The sequence below is a fragment of the Hibiscus syriacus genome, unplaced genomic scaffold (genome assembly GCF_006381635.1).
Source record: "Hibiscus syriacus cultivar Baekdansim isolate YM2019G1 unplaced genomic scaffold, ASM638163v2 tig00117056_pilon, whole genome shotgun sequence".
Lineage (NCBI taxonomy): Eukaryota > Viridiplantae > Streptophyta > Magnoliopsida > Malvales > Malvaceae > Hibiscus > Hibiscus syriacus.
Genome location: NW_024063539.1, coordinates 7,488,896 through 7,507,779, shown reverse-complemented (window position 1 = coordinate 7,507,779; position 18,884 = coordinate 7,488,896). Strand labels below are relative to the sequence as shown.

The window sequence follows — 18,884 nt, the reverse complement described above, 5'->3', positions numbered from 1 at the left end:
AAAATTTTAAAAAAAAATCGGTTAATTCGAAAATTAACCGATATTTATTTCGTTCGGTTAATATTTTTTAAAAAAAAATTCGGTTTGGTTAACGGTTAAAGAAAAAAAAATCGATTAATTCGATTATGATTAATTCAGTTCGATTCGATTCGATTCGATTTTAACTAAATGAAGAACCCTACTTACAATGAAATAAAGATGAGAGAGCAATTAACAGTATTTAACGACTATAATTAGAATAAGAAATTTAAATGTAGACACTTAGAATCTAAATTTGTAAATAAACAACAGAAATCACGTGATTCTTCGGTCCAACAAATCCATGGACTTCCCGCCTTACGTTTTTTTTCGAAGCCCTAAAGACTTTCTCTTACTTTCTCAGCCCTATTTCCTCTAATTTTCCCACTCTTATTTTCCCGCCTCTCAAACACGCCTCTTTTTTCTTTCTCATTAAAACCCAATTTATTTCTCTCCAGCAAAAGAAAAAACAGTTTTCCTCCACTGACAACTATCCACGTTCCATATCCATCAGAAAAATTCTGAAAATTTCCCAGATGAAACCCATTACAAGATCCTTCAAGACCGAAACAGCATTCCCCAGATATCTAAAGCCAGGTGCTTTAGCCCAGTTAAGAGACTCCAAAATCAATGCCAGATCCAACAAGCTCAAGCTGTTTCGACTCGACTCGATCCCGACTCTGATTCCGAGCCAAACCCAGATCCAGATTTCAGATTTCGATCAGATCCCAATGTTCCTCAGCAAGATCTATGGAGCTTCATGTTGTCTCCAAAGGAAGAAGCTTTTGGCTCCCAAATCTCTTTTGCTCGTCAATTTGCAGGCTTCTGCTCGAAGTTTAGAATCTAGGGAGAATAATGGTAATGATAATGTTAGGGAGAGTAGAAGTAATAGGAATGGTGAGAATTTGTTGATTAACGTGCTAAACAATGATGTTGCTGTTGCTCATTGAATCAAGTGATGAACAAAAAATTGGGTTTCTTTGATTTCTACTGTAATTTCCCCCCTTTTGTTATATTGATTTTCCATGGAAATTGTGTGTGAATTTTGCTTTTTTATTTTAAAGGAAAGTTGACAAATTTAAATACTAATTGCATCTAAAATTACATCATTTTTAACACATTCAGAATCATCGAGAAAAAATTAAAATGAAATTATCCATGATACAGCTCAATGAGCAATTCGGTTTGCCTCCCGAACTTTGAAATCGGGATCTAGCGAATACCGTGTGTATCTTGTTGAGCATCAATCCAATCACTGAAATGTCTCTTCGTGGGTTGTCAAACGGTAACAATAAAATAGTATCTCCTTTGATGATCACATTTTCTCATCCATTCTTGGTTGTGAAACGAAGTCTCTCCTAAAAGCTGCTAGTTTCAGTTGACTCTGCTGTTTGTGATCCGTCAAGTCGACGAGGGAGCCCGTCTATAATTATTCCTTGTGATCTCGAACAACCATTCCTATTGCGGGAGCTCCGGTGTTGGGGATGAAAGCCCCATCAACATTGATTTTCTTTTTTAGATAATTCAAATTTATATTGCTCGAAAGAATCACAGTTCTGCTAAAGTACAATCATCAACATAGTTTAACATTCAACTATACAAAAGAAAATGATCGGTTAGACAATACCCCAATAATTACAAAGAGTGAGGTTTATGCTATCAATTCTGTTGATTTGTTTCCCTTCTAATTGTATTCCTACGCTTTCCTTAATGACTTTGAGGAGATCCTCAGTTGTTTTTGCGCTACTTCGAAACATTTTTCGATTTCTTTCCTCCCATAGAGTGTATATATATAAGCACACCAAGCAATTTTTAATATTGTTGTGAGAAGCGATTTACCTTTCCAAGCGTTACATGCCCATCTTTTCATGTCTTCCCATGACGAAGTAGAAATTCTCAATCCATTAAGGTTCATTATAGAATCCCATAAGGAAATAGCCATTGGGCATAGTAACAAAATTGATTTTCCTTACTCCGGTTTGCTCCAAAGCTTGTTACGATTTTGTATAGCCCTCTCTCGGTTGCATGAAGGTGTCCCAAGAGCCTCCAAAAAGTCGAATGCAGGAAGCCATGTTGCGTTAACAGTGTCCCTCATTCTTTGAAGTTCTATCTCGTGCACCCATTTATTTCTTCGATTTCATACGTTCCATAAGAGTATGATCAGCAAGGTGAGACCACTTTTGTCCAGCAAACCTGCAGCACCTTCAAGTCAATTTTTACAGTTAGTTGCTAGCATATATATAAGATTCTATGTTACAATGAAGAATTTATAAAATTTTAAGAGGTAAAAAATATTATTAATATAAAATAAAAAATATCTAAATTATATAATAATTTGAAATTTTCAGGTTCCCTATCTATCCATATATGAGAATCCTATGAAATCGAGTCATAAACTAATAATCTTTTAACAATAAGTTGTAATGAAACTAAGATAATTTCTTACTATTACTTATGGGATTCATTAATCTGTCTTTTCTTTGATCAGACGTTGATTTAAAAATTAAGATTTATTACCAGATACATTGAAAATTAGATTTATGAAATATGAATGTCACCCTTATCTGTTTGAAAAATCCTATAATTCTTGAGTAACGGATAAAAATATTTTTTAGAATGTATATATATATGTATTGGTAACACAAATTTTTTATGTAGAATAAATACAAATAAAATTTCATGATAGATACAATCAATAAAATATATAATTAACTAAAAAAAATCAAATTTTGAAGGAGGTTCTTACATGCTTGGAAAGTATTAGGTTTTTACTACTACCACTTATCAAATCCTTATATTTAGTATTTTCTGAAAAATTAGATACTCTAATTTGACTCATCAGATAGCTCAAGCTACTCATGTTCTATTTATAATCATTAATTACATTATTTATATTTACTATTTTTATGAGTTTAATTATGTCAAAAATATTAAAAATAAATGATACCAATATATTTTTAATTAATTTTATACTTTTTAGTTAAACATTATAATCTTACGCGTCAATTAAAATAATTTAAGATTCTTTGTGATTATATTTCGTAATTTATTGTCAATTATAATATTATATTTTAGGCTAACGAGTGTTGGAACAAGTGATTGAGATTCATGAATTTGAGTTTGTAAGGTCAAGTTCGAATCCCACCACTGTCACTCTTGGTGTGCAATCTGTAAAGTTCTATACAAATCTCAATTGGGTCTTAGGTATGCCTTGACCTAGACTGGGGAGCCATCCTTACCTAAACTTTTGTGTACTAAAAAAAATAATATTATATTTTAGATGTACGGAGCTAAATTAAGTAGCTGTTGGCTCTACAAAGAGACAAAAGTAAGGACCCTTTCACGGCGGCTGCGGTGGAGCATGCGTTTGTTAACAATGAAATGAATCTGCAATCTTTTCAGCACAAAAGAATTGACATTTGTTCAACTTCACTCACTCCTTTGATGTTTTGCCATATTCGTTGAATGACGGCTGCAAATTTGTTGCATTTTGCTGGGTACCAATAAAAAAAGTTAATATAAAAATTTACCCTTAAATTATATCATTTTCTCATTTAACTACTTTTTTTAAAAAGTAGTATTTAACCTATAAATTTTTTAATCAATAAGAACATGACATGTCACATATAATTGAATGATATTTATTTTTTGGTGAAATGAGAATTATATGTTAGGTTACGTACTATTTATGAAAAAAATTATTGAATAATCTAAGTAATTATAAGGTAATATTTGTTTATAATATTTATTAGTCATTGATAATGTACACACAGCTATAAACATAATTGCTTAAACTCAAAAATTTAACAGAAAACAAAATTTTCTTATATCACTGATGTCGTTCAATGAGTTAAAGAAATTAAAAATCTAGTGAAAAATGATAAAATGTCATTTTTAATTTTACAAATGTGTTTCTTACTTAATCATAGTAAACTCTTACGATTAAGCATTTCAATTTACCATCAATTCATTGAATAAAGAATTTGAAAAATATGGTTAAATTTCTCACCATTTTCTTAATTTTAAATTTGTTATTTTTTAACATTAAAAAGATATTTATGAAAGGTTATATTTGGTTAAATAAAATATTATTTTTATAACTATAAAGGTTTAAATCAAAATAAATTTAAACCTAAATGTCTTGTTGGCATTATTTTAGGAAATTGGTTTCCCCTTTTTCTTTCCTCCTTTTATACAATATAATATAATTATTGCACTTCAAATCACATTTTGCTTTGTCTTTCTATGGCGTAATCAATGTACAGCAAATCTAAGTGGATTTGACATCATTATTGACTAATCAAGCTTTTGGCTAATATTTTAACGACAAATTCAAATAAGTTTTCTGCATTATTCTAATTTAAATGTTAAAAATAAAAATAATAAAGGATTAAATTATATTAACCATGTATGTGGATTTAATTTAAACTTTTATATTTCTAATTTAATTAAATAAGTTTGTAATTAAATAAAAATATCATCGTCAGCTCTTCGCCTGTTTCCATCACTGTCGTTTAATGTATATAAATCATCATGGTTTGACAAATCACAAAATCTCTCTTTAATATTTATTCTCTCTCTGTATTAAAAAAATGTAGGGAATAAAAACTACAGTCCATTGTAGCTTTATTGCATATACTTACGTACGTTTGTATTTAATACTCAAATTATTTAATTAGGTCTTGATTTAAAGGAGTTCACATTTTAAAAATATAAGGCTAACACTAAATACTGTTAAACTTTAGGCTGTATTTTACTTTTAACATTGAACTTTAAATTATTTCGGTATTAGCAATAAACTTTAATTTTGAATTCAATTAAGATATTAGGCCTTTAAATCACTAGTGAAGTGATGACATGATTGTTTCTTCCTATAAACTTTAATTTACATATTGATTTTATTATTCATTTTAAAAAATTTGGTATTAAACTTTTATTTGTACATCAATTTAGTCGATATAGAAAATTATTAACTCATGTGGTTGTTGTTGGTATTCACGTAAATATCGATATCAAAATGCTCGTATTTTGTATTTTTTTTCTCATCGGATTCGTTTTTTTTATGAAACTAACTCAAAATCAATAAAAACTCATCTAAAGGTTTGATGATCTAATGCTTTGCTATCCTTTGAGTATTGTTTGATAAAACTAGTTTCAAGGTATGTTGTTTGTCTTGTTGAAAAAATGCTTCAAGTCGTTCATATTTTTTGAACAAACATCTCAATTCTCAAACCCCTCAAATCAAATTCAAAAAGTCTCAAAATCTCAAAAGTAATAAATTTCTGTGAGTTTTAAAGAGGGTTTAGAAAAATCTAAACCGAAAAAATAGTAAAGGACGGTGAGACGTGTTCATTGGTGTCTATAATGACTACAAAAGACTCTGAAGAATGGTGATTTTCGATAATGCTAAAAATTAGTGAAAAAAACTTTAATTTTGATGAAAAATATGATGAGGTGAAATAAAAAAAAACCTCTCCTGTCATCACCAAACTACATGTTTTCTCAGTATTAATGGTTTAATGGCGCAATGCTTTAGTTGAACTAGAACTCAAAGTTTAATGATCAAATTAAATTTTTTTATATTTAATGGTAAAATCGATATACAACCTAAAATTAAATGATATTTGATGTAATTTACCCAAAGCCAATTTACAATTTTTTTTCTTTAATAAGACAACCCAGATAAACCAAAGAGATTATAAAATGAGATAATGATGTAAACCCTGGTTTTAATTTTCTCTACATTTCTAGTGGATATAGTAATTGCATTAGATTAATTAAAGCACTTCTGATAAAGCCAATAACCAATCCATTTCTGAAGATCAACTACTCAGCTTTTCCAATATTGTTTTTCTTTTTATCAAAATGAAAAGTTCTTGAAGTTGATTCTTCAAAGATGGTATCATATCTAAGGTGGATTTGGATGTTCTTAAATGCCTAATTCACCCTGGAAAAATTAAGGCAGGTCAGTGAACATATACAGCAAAACACCAAATCAGATCATAACTCTATTTCCTTTTACTTCTTGTTTTACTTTTCCTGTCCTTCTCTGTCAAAAGTTGAGTTCTTGAAATACTGAAAAGGCAGCAGGCACCCATTAATATATTTTTGAAGACAAAACAAAAATGGTTTGTCTTATTGCTCGGTTCTTCTTTGATTACTGCTCTATGTCTTCCATTTTGGCTGTTTGAGTCTCCCCTTTGCAGAAAACGCTGCTTTTTGTATCATTTTCTGTAGGTGAAATTCTTATGCATTTATTGTTTTTACTGAAAAAGAAGAGAACTTTTCATTTTAATTGATATTTCGTTCTCATGGTGCAGACCACTTCGGAATCTTGGGAAAGTTGTGGCCTTTCTGAAGGTTCTTAATCTCCAGGGAAAGGTAGATGCGTTCCCTTTGTTTATTTTTGTATGAATTTGTGGATTTTGGAATGTGAAAACTGAAAAGTGGAAACCACGTGATGTGTTTGTAGAAATTCATCAATGGAAGATAGGTGTGGTTATTCGAGGCAGGGAAGTGGTGTGTGGAGATCATTGAGAGATGGGGATTTTGAGGAAGAAGATGTTTGGGCAGTTCTTAAAGAAGGAAAAGATTCTAATACTATCAAACTTGGCCAATCCATAGAAGAATCATCATCATCTGTTGTTACTGTTAGAAGACACCTCCCAAGTGCTGCAAGGATGATCCCAAGAACTTTCTCTGTTGTTAATACCAGTTGCAGCAGCAATAATATAGGCAGTTCTAGTTCAAGTTCCAGTCATGAAGCTAATGGTGGTGTCAAGCAGCAGCAATCAGCTCCTGTCAACATCCCTGATTGGTCTAAGTTCTCTAGGAAGAACAAATCAAAGAAGGGCTTATCATGGCATGATGATGATGATGACGACTATGACGATGACGATGATCATGATTCTGGTGCCGAAGAAGAAGAAGGATTCGATTCCAAGTTGCCACCACATGAGTTTCTTGCAAAGAGGCTTGCAAGGAGCCAGATATCGTCTTTCTCGGTGTTCGAAGGCGTTGGCCGGAAACTCAAAGGGAGGGATTTAAGGAAAGTGAGGAATGCAGTTTTGACAAGAACAGGTTTCCTTGAATGATGTTTTCAAGTATATGTTTAGTCCCTCTCCACATTGATGTAGTTTCATAAATGGTAGAATGTGAATTGTGGAAAGAGTTCTTTCTGTTTTCAGTGTTTGTATATAGGGGTTTTGAATGAAATCAATGTTCATTGTCAGATGTGTTTTAGTTGGAACATTTTCTACTTCACTTCAGAGCCGTGGAATTGAATTTCATGAAATGAAAGCAAGCTTTGAGGATGAACCAGGCTAAATGTAATGAACAAGCGTGTGAATTACGTGCTTTCGTTGCTCACGTAATATTATTTTAATTTATGTGTCAATTGTCATGTTAATATATAATTTTAAAATTTTAAAAATATTCATATAATAGTATATATGAACATATAAATTGTAATAAATATTCAACGATAACTCTCAACAATTTGATATTGAATACACATACCCTTGATATTCATGGTGTTCATACCTGAAACCTTAAGAAATAACAACATTTTCTTTACCATTGAGGTCACTAAATTCATGCATTCATTGAGTGACCTCATTCTTAAAAGAGAATGTTAATCTCCCTAGATATGATGAGCTATGACATATGCAAGAAGTGTGTTGCCAATAAATTAAAAAAATTCTCAACATATATTATTTTATAATCATCTCATACTATTAAAAAAATAAGATCATAACAATATATATTATAATAATTTTATGTATATTAAGTTACATTTTTAAGGTGATGAAATGATCCGAATAGTCAACACTGTGGATAAGAGTCTCAGCTTTTGAATCACGTGCGAGATTTTTCACATTCACCTAACTCATTTTTATTTACTATTAACAGAGGTAATTTATCAAAGGAAAACATGTTCTTCAAAGACTTATGGTTGACATTGAAAGAAACCCAACAATAATTCAGCATTGAAAAGCACATTTTAATTATCTAATGTAAAAGATTGCCCTCAATAATTTAGCCTTGAGAGAAGTGAAAGTGGGCTAAAGCCTTCATTGATATATAATAAACCCAGAAACAGACGTACCCAGATTTCAATTACTGGCCTGAATCCCAAACCCAAGGGTTATGTGGACTTTTCGATCCGAAGGCTAAATATATTCGATAAAAGTATTCATGAATCGAATCAAATTAAAACAAAGCTTAAATGTTTAATTTAACCTTAGACTTGAGCATACATAAAATTAGACTCAAAATAAGTAGATATTGCTTGGACCTTTGCCTCATTGAAACCACTCATTTCTTTTGTAGCCAATTTCCTCATCTCTTCCACCAATTTGTTCAATTCTTTGTCATTTCTTTCAACTCTACTTATCATACCTTGTATTTTTCCCACGTATAGACCACACCTCATTTTCCCAATCTCCTCTTCGCTTCCGCCACCTAATATCGCCCCGCACGCGGCCGCGCAAGCATGTAACGTGCCTTCGTAATTTTCGATTTTTTCAACATGGCGTGACTCGTTATTGTGTGATTTATATCATTCTACATTATAGTACTGTTTATGTATCATACCTTGTGAACCTATGGCACTGTGATCTCGATTATTACACGTAAAATTTGACTCTAAATGTTTCGAGTCGGATCATCTGATTTAGCTAGTAGCTCGAACCCGAATGATACCATTGCATCCCCTATGAGCAACTCTATGCTCGGGCCGTAGAGATGCCAAACATCGGATTTGGGCCTACAACTTTGGGTAAACTGAAGGTGTTCATGTGTGAAGGAACCCGAATACATGAGCCAGAGTGCAGATGCCGTTGGCAAAGCAACTTCTCGGTGATCGCCGACGAGCTAGCAGGCAGCCACACATAATGCTGGCACGATGCTTCGTGGGGTGGCGAACGTCAAACCCTTCATGGGCTCAAAAACAGAGGGAGGTTCTCGGATCGGAATGGCTTGCTTGAGATGGGCTTTGATGTTGGAGTTTATGGAGGCCCAATGAGAATGGTTACAAGACATGGTAACCTTGAAAACCCTACAAGGCATCTGTAAGAGGCACTGACGATTGGGATTTGGTCTACAAGGAACATGAAACACTGAGATGCCATTGATGTTAGAAAGAGCTCTGGCCATGGATAAGTTTCAAAAAGCTTCAAAAGATAGAGAAAGAAAAAGGTTGAAGAAATGAGGCTTTGACCTTTTTGTTATATAGCGTTAGTTGTGGAAGAAACGAGGAGAGTTTAAAGGACAATTATATGACATGAGATGTCACTATTGCCACGTCAGATATTCTTGTAATATTCATTTTTTAATTATTGTTGTTGAAATAGGAAGTCTATTTTTTTTTTGGATAAGCCTAAAAAACATTTTCTTGATAACAAATGTTCCATAAAATAAATAATAATAATAATGTGAATTAAAAATATCATTTTATTAATTATTAACTGGTCTAATAAAATCATATATTATATATATTTTTAATTTAAGATTAGTACAATATAATATATATTTAAATATAACTGTCAATCATTTGATATCGAACACTCATACCTTTATCATCCATAATACTCAAAATTAATAATTCTTTTAAAATAAAAAATATGATAAAATGTTCTTATAATATAAGCCACAAGTTTCAACGCGATGAAATGGACTTGTACTCTACGGTCTTCCACTGCAAAGAGTTATTAGCGTATGTCGGGTGCTGTTGGAAATTTGATGCGGTGTGACTAGAATTGTAATGTTGGGCGATATATATGGTTCAACATAAAGGTGTTTATCAAATTAGTTGATTACTAGTTGAATAATATTCTATTAGATTTTAGAATTATTTGATTTGATCCATTATTTATTAGGTTTGATAAAATTTTACTTGGTTCATATTTATTAAAAAATACATTACTCGATTTGTTACTCTTTAAGCTCACTATAATTTTTACCTTATTTTTTTAAATATATATGTAAAATCTAGTAATAATATAAGGGACAAGATTCAATTACACTAAGTGTAAAACTTTTAGTTTTAAACTTTTTTTGGGATTGTTGGATGAGTGACATCAAATGTTGAGTTTAACAATAGGAAATAAGAAGATCCAAAGAAAAAAAGAATTAATTTCAACATTTAATTTTTCTCATCTAATGGTCTTAAAAGATGTAAAAATAAGAGTTTTGCACTTGATATAAGTGAATCATAACCCGTAATATATATAGTTTATGTAAACATAAATTAATAAATATAACAAAAAAAATCAAAATAGTGTGTGAAGCAATTCCAAAATTTAAACTCGAGAATAACAATTCACAAATACACCAAACTAACATATTATAACTAAAGTAACAATCCACAACTACACCAACTAACATATTACAATATTTTTGAAAAAAAAGTTTAATAATACATAATCAATCTTAAAAAGTGGACAAATAACTTCTTAAAAGTGATTAAAAAAATAATGAGTTGTTCGCGAATTTATCAAGTTAAATTGAACCTTGTTCAATTAGACTCATCGATGTCTTGAGTCGAACTCAAATTCGAGTCAAATAAACTTAAATCAAACATTAAACAAATTTTAAATGAATCGAATTTAAACTACTCAACTCAAATAGAAGCCCTAGTTGAACCTCAATCTAATCTTTCAAACATAAAATCATTAGATTATTAATAATTTAATGACTTTTTCATCAGCTTTTATTGTTGTGCCTGTTGATTAGGTTATAGATAAGCTACCCAAACACAATTGTTTTCTTAATTAATCCTTGTGTGTAAAACTATCCCCTAATGCTTTCCAGTTGGGAAATTTACACATATGACCCAACAAATTCAATAGAAGTTTGCACGTGGTCTTCAGTCTGCACATATCTCAGATTCTCAGTCTTGCTCCTTCATGTGACTATGTGAGGTGTGGTTTTTATTGTTGCTCGTACTGAAACCTTGCCGACCACATAATTCTTGTATTTTTTTTTCTATCTTTACATACTTGGACTGGTATGACGATTTTTTTTGAAGGGTCTAACTTCAATTTTTTTAATAGGTGTTAATTGAAATTTTCAAAAAATTTAAGAGATTGAATACAAAGTTTTTAAAGTCTCGGGGCCAGGGCTCTCTCCGACCGTTCATCCTCTCGGCCAATAGAGTTTTGTTTCACGTTTCTTTCGTTTGTTTGTGGCGATGTTCATTGATTTGATTTGTTAATTTTTCCCCTTTAACACGAATATTATTTTTGTTTACAATAACTATTTTTTTATATATTATAAAATATTATTCGTTTATTTTCTTAAAATTATCAACAACGTATATATATCTTTATAAGTGTAATTATTTGAATCTAAATTCTTTAAAAGATAATATTCTCTCTCACTAATGAAATCATTCAATAAGTTTATAAATAAAAATTTGATAAATAAGAAATATATAATCTATCCTTATAACTCTAAAAGTATAATTCTTATATACTATTTTAATTTTCGATTTGGTGGAAATTCTGAAAATTGATAAAACAAATAGACAATTTTCTAAGGTTAAAATTTTATATTAAAACGTACAAGTTGAAGATATTAAAAGAATTAAGAATCAAATTAATAGTTTTGACTTTTATTAATGCAAATAAATTTCTTTAAACACCTACCAATAATTTTCACTAATTAATTAAATATACCATTTCTCATTACATAATATAGAAAATTTAATTCATTTTATTGAAACAAAGTCAATGGGCCATGAGCAGTATGTGAAGTGAACATGCAATTTGGTCACAATGTTAGGTGACACCATGTGGTTCATTTAATATAGCAAATTTAATTCATTTTATTGAAATATGGTTACTTATACTTTCCCAACTAAACTTAGGTTTTATATAAGTCGTTGTTATTTACCATTTTTTTTCAATTTAATTAGTAACTACGGAATCTCAATCATTTTAGTTTAATCCTATGTGATACAAAAGTATAAGGACAGATCATGACTAACTGCTTAGGCTTTTCTTTATTGGTGAATAAAAACTATGCTTACCTTTTTCTCCAGATCATTTTACCCGTTTTTACTCCGACTCGAAAATTGAAATCTGCTATTTTATTATTATTTATCTCGATAATTGATACTATTTCAGAATTAATTTCAAATTTTGAGAATAAAAACTGTCTCATGCAAACCTAATCCACCAAATAAAACTTTTTTTTATTTCATTTCTATTCGGCAAGATGATTAGATATATATATATATATGAACATTATAATAATTACTAAATTTTTCTCAAATTTATTTTTTTATTTTTTTATAAAATTAATCTAAATTTTATAAAATTAAATATGTTCCATTTATATTTTGAATATTAAATGCCATTGCCTTAAAGCTACTCATGGGATTCAGACCCACAATCACGTGACAAAAAGTGTTCCAAAATTTGATGTATTATCGTGTTTGGTGCCATTTTTATGATGGTTAATAACATCAACATGGTTTAATCAAACACACTCATTTCTGACAAAACTAAAGTACTTCAGTTACCAGTTTAAACCCATAAAAAATTAGAAGACGAGAGAAGGCAATAATTTCTATATAATGGGTCATTTTTCTTATTATTATTATTTTACTCAAAGTTGATCATATCATGGCAAGAAAAGGTCTCCTCATAAAAACCCTAAAGAGCTCAAAATGAACTCCATTGGAGCATTTTGCAGCTTTTTGATTATTAAAGTAGAGATGTTTGAAATCAAGGAAAGGACACAATGTTATGCTTTAGAAGGACAGAATCATCAACGTTATCTTTTTTACATGCAAAAGTAGAGCAATACTCAGATTAATATATCTTAATGAACAATGAGTTTGTAATATATGATGAAATAATCAAACTTTGGCATCTTTAATGAAAGATATGGTTCATCTATTAAACAAAAAACATACTTAAAGGTTGGCCCTAATTCCCTTTCCAAGCTGATATTCTGGCGACATTTCATCTGTCTTCAAATATGTTGTGTAAGAGACAATATATGGAGGCTTCTTCCCAAAGTCAAAACTATGCAACTTGATATTACAAAAATTTGTATTATATACGATGCTTCATATTGAATTCTGCTTATCTAGAGTCGAATTAATCATCAAATTCTTAAACGATGGACAAAATTTTGTTCATAACATTTGGATTTAAAGTTTTATTTAAATATTTTTTGATCGCTAGACTCAACAAATATTGATGGTTAGTTCAAGAAAAAAATTAAGAAAAAGTTTTTTTGACAAAAAGGAAAAAGCATTGTTAAATGAGGATTTAGAAGGGTAAAAGATTAGAGTAATTTTATAATTGAATTCTAGCAGATAATCATTGCATGGATAATGAGATTTGAAAGTACAGCTAAGCCTTTTTCTCCTTTTAGAGAATCACTAATTATTTTTATTAATAGCATCTTTTCCTATAAATAAACACTAATTATTATGAATTTCCATAGCAATTTTCAACCAAAAAAAATCCTTGGAATTCTTGACCTTCATATATTTATATGTGTGTATATACACACACTCGTAGATAAATATGTATAAATTCAAAATATTTGTGCTGGAACTGGGACCAAACTAGCCTGTGTTTCTCAGTCTAAATCTAGAGGAACCTGTGAAAAATCCATTATTAGACTTCATGTTCTTTGCATGTGTCCCATGTGTCCTTAGCATACTTTAATGAAATGTTTTCAAGTGCTGGGATATTAGAACAGTTGGAATGATGGTTCTCTGCTTCTTTGTAAGGACAAAAAGACAAATCTAATCAGGGAAAAAAAAGCTAAGCTTAACTAAACTGAACTGAGCTAATCATATCTTTCAAAGGTTCTTTGCAACAAATGAATGTCTGGTTGTATTGACAGCCTAAATATTCTCCACTATGCTACATTCTTAGGACATGTGATTTGCCATGCTTTAATCCTCAACTGTTTGTGCTCTTTTTCCTCTTGGAATTTCTGTCTCTGGGCAAATGATGAGAATCCACCATTACACATGTTCAAATTCGAACATGAATATCGAATACGAATATATGTCCGACTTGAAATTTATCTTGTTCCTGGGCTAATAATAGAAGGATCTAAGCTTTTTCCATGTTGAAATGTAGCTTTTTAGCTTGTGGTAGTACTTCAATTTCATTTTTATTATGATGTTAATCATATAGAACAAACAACTACCATATGGGAGTCGTTAGGATGTCAAACCCAATCTTATTCAGACCAAAAAATAAAAAATAATAAAAAATTACATTTCTGAATGTCGGTTGTATAATTTATGCATATTAATTGTATCTCTTTTTTCTATATATTTTATATTAGAAAAACTTCTACAGTTGAAGTTGTTGGGTTCATCGCCAAGAGCTTTCCAACACAGCATCAGCTACCTTTTTTTCTTTTTTTCTCTTCTCTGCAAATTTTCCAGCTGAAAGATTTCTCAAAACCCAATTTGAAGTTACAAATTTTAAGTAATCCACTTGGTTTTTGGGATAAATTATTGCTGTTTTATTTGTGTTTTGAGTGATTGATTAGAAGGAAAGTTGGGATTTTTTGGATCTGAAAATTGACTTTATTGACTTGAGATAAGAAATAGGTTTTGCTTGGATTTAGATTTTAAATAGTTCTATAGGGAGAAAGCAAAGAGTTTCAAGAGAAAAATGGGTTGGAAGAGTAAAGGATTGGAGCCAAATTCAAAGTCTTTTGTGACAAAAAAATGGACTCTTTTGCTTTGCATTGGCTGTTTTTGTGCCGGGATGCTGTTTTCTGATAGGTGAATCATCTCACTCTCGTTTTTAACATCTTTAAATTCCATGTCTTGATTTGGTTCTAACTTGTATTTGCAGTTTGGTGGAGTGTGTGCTTGTAAAGTTCTCAATTTTATAAGTTCTGTTTTTTTATTTCCATAAATTGCTTTTCCTTTTTGTAAGTTTCCTGATTTAGGATGGTCTTGTTTAGGATGTCTGTGGGGTTCTTATTTGTTGATTATGGTTATGGAAACTTTGGATGTTGTAAAGCAAAGATCTGCAATTCCATGGAGTATTATGGAGATTTTTCTGTTCTTTATTTCATGCTTTTTTGTGATGTTGATTTAAGGTTGTCGTCATTTCGGGTTTGCTTTGTTGATTGGTGTCGTTGATGAGATCGAATTAAGGTGATTAGAGTTTGAAATCTGATAGAACTCAAGATTTCGACTGGCTTCATGTCCTGTAATAATTCGTAAGCAACCAGAAAGATGTCACCGAATCTTCATTTGGCATGGCATTTTCTGTTTTCAAACACTTCACTTGCTGTTCATTTATCCGACTTTGGTTACTCGAGGTCTCTGCTGCTATTGTCTGTGTGAATTTGGGTAATTAATTAGATTTTTTTCGACATTTAGAATGTGGACAGTGCCGGAGGCTGAAGATAAAGTTGCATCACGAGAACCGGGGTTTAAAGATGAAAGGCTAAAGTTAAATTCAGAGGGTTCGGATCCGATAATGGTGAGTGTTTATTTGAATACTTGAAATGTCACTTATTGCTAGGTTCGGTTAGCTCATATGATGTCGTCTGTTAACAGAAAGGTGTGCAGCACGAGCCCAAGAATATACTCGGGGAAGTTTCGAAGACACATAATCCTATACAGTAAGTTTATATCCGTGCTTCATTCCCCTTTTCTGTTAAATTTAGTGGAAGACTTATGTTTTACTGAATGTAAAATGCAGAACCCTGGATAAGACGATATCAAGTTTGGAGATGGAGCTAGCAGCTGCGAGAGCTGTGCAGGAATCCATAATTAATGGCTCTCCCATTTCAGATGACATGAAAATTCCCGAGACGATTGTGAAACGAAAATATTTGATGGTTGTAGGCATCAATACTGCTTTTAGCAGCAGAAAACGAAGAGATTCAGTTCGTGCTACTTGGATGCCTCAAGGTTCGTAGATTGATTTCTTTTGTTCAGTATATAACAAATCTCTAAAATAATTTCATGAGATGAATCATTATCACTTGTGGCATGAAAATCAGGGGAAGAAAGAAAGAAGCTTGAAGAAGAGAAGGGTATCGTAATGCGATTTGTAATTGGTCACAGGTGGGTACTTTGTCCGAGTTAAAAGCTAGTTTAGTTGGAATTTCACATCCTGTATCCTGTGGTCTTTGCTTCAACTAATCATCGAGTCCTTTTCTGTCCATTGACAGCTCTACCTCAGGCGGTATCCTTGATAGGGCTATTGAAGCAGAAGATCGAAAGCATGGTGACCTTCTGAGGCTGGTATACTACCCTCAATCTTACGTCGTTGTCAGCTTTATGTATACATCTTCTGTTCGACATGAGCCTGCAGAAAACATCTCTTTTCTGCAGTATTATTATCGTTTTACTTTGATATGTAGAAGCTAGAGCATGGTTACAAGCATTTCTACAACCATTTTGCTTTGCTTTGATTTAAAGAAATCCATTTGTGCAGGAACATGTCGAGGGTTACCTCGAATTGTCAGCAAAGACTAAGACATACTTCGCCACTGCCGCTGCTCTGTGGGATGCCGATTTCTATGTAAAAGTTGATGATGATGTGCATGTAAATATAGGTAAGGGAAGCAATATTTCTTGCATGGTTTTGCAATTTCAGGAAACAGTCTTTTCGGATCAGTGAAGGTTAAGCTCAATGTTCTTTAATATATTTATTTTTCTCATGTAGCAGCCAAAATGCATGTTTCATCTGAAACTAATACCGATCGCTTTTCAACCCCTGGATTTGTAGATTACAATGCAAATGCTTCTCGGATTTGCTTGTCTCCTAATATTTTTTTAAATGTGGCCTATCTATGTGTTTTTGCAGCAACACTCGGAGCAACTTTGGCTAGCCATCGGTGGAAGCCAAGGGTTTATATCGGTTGCATGAAATCCGGTCCAGTCCTTGCTCAAAAGTAAGCCAAGCGTGTTCAAATGTTCGGCATTATGTTTTTAACTAAACGTTTTGAGATGCAACCTTTCTGTTTTAAATTTCTCACTTTTTCCTCGTTGGTGATCAGGGGAGTAAGATACCACGAACCCGAATATTGGAAATTCGGCGAGGAGGGAAACAAGTATTTCCGCCATGCTACCGGACAGCTATATGCCATCTCCAGAGACTTGGCTTCTTACATATGGATTAACCAGTAAGTTCCAGTTTTTTCCGAATGACAACTTCGTATGATCTTTGTGTTTTATGTGCCTTTTTTTCTCACGGAACATAATTTTCCAGACATGTGCTGCATAAGTATGCCAATGAAGATGTTTCGTTGGGAGCATGGTTTATCGGGTTGGATGTCGATCATATAGATGACCGCAGACTCTGTTGTGGTACGACAGGTAATGTTTCTTTAGACGCCCGCCTGAGCTTATGCGATGCCAATTGTTCAATAAAATCTTGATGATAACAAACATCGATGCAGATTGCGAGTGGAAGGCTCAAGCAGGCAACATCTGTGTTGCTTCATTCGACTGGACCTGCAGCGGCATATGCAGGTCGGTGGAGAGGATGAAGGACGTTCACCGGCGGTGTGGAGAAGGCAAGAATGCTTTACGAACTGGAACATTTTAACAATGTCTGGTTCCTCCGAACTCGGGAGGGAAGCAAGCGAAACGGAAAACGAGCTTGTTTTTCGGACATCGAGAGTTCACAAATCAAACAACTGTAGAAAATCAAACAACTGTAGAAAACATGAATGGGTTGAAGGGTGCTGATAGTGTCTGCTCCATTTCATATAGGGAGAAAGACCCAACAAAGAGCAGTTATATATATATAGAGAGAGAGAGAGGCGGAGAGAGAGAAGGGAATTCTTTTATTTTCTTTTTGTAAGTGAGTGGAAAACTCCATAATAAGTATTAACAATATTAAGGCTTCCGCCATTGATGCCTTTCGAGTTCCGCTTCATGACTTAGCCTCTTCTTTTTACTCTCATCTCATAATTATGACTGAAAATAGTGATGAATATTTCATCAAAACCGGGCTTATTCGTCACATCCCATGAGTTAAAATTTATTTTAAAATATTGATAGGATTAATTTGGTTTTAGGCGTTTCATGTTTAATAAGTATCATCTTTAGTTGTTTAAACTTTCCTTTAGACACTCGATTTTTATTACATTTTTTTATATTGATAATTTAGTTTTAAAAACTTTTGATTTTATCATCTAACCTTTGAATTTTAATATTTCATCATTCAATTGTTAATTGTGTAACAACAAAAAGCAGAAGTGCCATGATATCTTACAGTTCTTTTTTCTGACGTCTTTTTTCCTCGTCGTTTGACTACCATTGACATCATTTATAATATAACTAGTACTGAAATAATTTTTTTTCTCATCTTTCTTCTTTTGAACTTGATTCTTTTCCCTCGAAATCTTTTTAAATTATATAAAACTCAAATCAAAACTTCTATAGTGACAAAAAATTAAAATCGAAGGTTGTACGATTAAAATAGAAACAAAGACTTAGGGGTTGTTTGTTTACTTCAGAATGATTAAGCGATGAATGATTCAAATGCTGAATGATTCAGAGGCTCTGAATGGTTTGGCACTGAATGTGACATACTGTTTGATAACCGGCTCTGAATGATTCAAAATGTACTTCTGTGCTGAATCATTCAGCACTATTTTGTTGAACCAGTCAACACTAAATCATTCAGAGATGCAAAACAAACGCGTTGAATGCTGAACGGTTTAGCATTCAACGCTGAATGGTTCCATTAAGAGGCAAACAAACAGCCCCTTAGTTGAGCTTTGAGCAATACATGACTAATGAAGCGTGCCTTTGTTGGGCTTTAAGCAATACACAATCAAATTGATACTATCAATGTCCAAAATGAAGAGAAAAAAATAAAATGAGTTTTGTCCATAAGAAACCT

General features: G+C 32.0%; 3 protein-coding genes and 1 pseudogene across 5 annotated transcripts; 3 read left to right on the top strand and 1 right to left on the bottom strand.

The window, feature by feature from the left end:
• Positions 1-554: 554 nt before the first annotated feature.
• LOC120198489 lies at positions 555-968 on the top strand. Its single transcript, XM_039199819.1, has one exon. The coding sequence runs from the start codon at positions 555-557 to the stop codon at positions 966-968; it is 414 nt and encodes a 137-aa protein (XP_039055750.1).
• Positions 969-5,847: 4,879 nt separating this feature from the next.
• LOC120197935 lies at positions 5,848-7,204 on the top strand. Of its 3 annotated transcripts, none has more exons than XM_039199334.1 (3): positions 5,848-5,983; positions 6,339-6,399; positions 6,491-7,204. In XM_039199334.1, the coding sequence occupies exon 3, from the start codon at positions 6,501-6,503 to the stop codon at positions 7,110-7,112; it is 612 nt and encodes a 203-aa protein (XP_039055265.1). In that variant the 5' UTR covers positions 5,848-5,983; positions 6,339-6,399; positions 6,491-6,500; the 3' UTR covers positions 7,113-7,204. The 3 variants fall into 3 exon arrangements, with proteins under 3 accessions (XP_039055265.1, XP_039055264.1, XP_039055266.1); XM_039199333.1 differs by lacking the exon at positions 5,848-5,983 and adding an exon at positions 6,212-6,255; XM_039199335.1 differs by lacking the exon at positions 5,848-5,983 and adding an exon at positions 6,232-6,251.
• A 1,052-nt stretch (positions 7,205-8,256) lies between these two features.
• Positions 8,257-9,174, bottom strand: LOC120197938 (annotated as a pseudogene).
• A 5,115-nt stretch (positions 9,175-14,289) lies between these two features.
• Positions 14,290-17,646, top strand: LOC120198649 (probable beta-1,3-galactosyltransferase 4). Its single transcript, XM_039199956.1, has 11 exons — positions 14,290-14,788; positions 15,398-15,500; positions 15,578-15,642; positions 15,723-15,934; positions 16,027-16,090; positions 16,198-16,270; positions 16,464-16,584; positions 16,836-16,923; positions 17,029-17,154; positions 17,241-17,347; positions 17,431-17,646. The coding sequence occupies exons 1-11, from the start codon at positions 14,676-14,678 to the stop codon at positions 17,577-17,579; spliced, it is 1,221 nt and encodes a 406-aa protein (XP_039055887.1). The 5' UTR covers positions 14,290-14,675; the 3' UTR covers positions 17,580-17,646.
• The last annotated feature ends 1,238 nt before the right edge of the window (positions 17,647-18,884 follow it).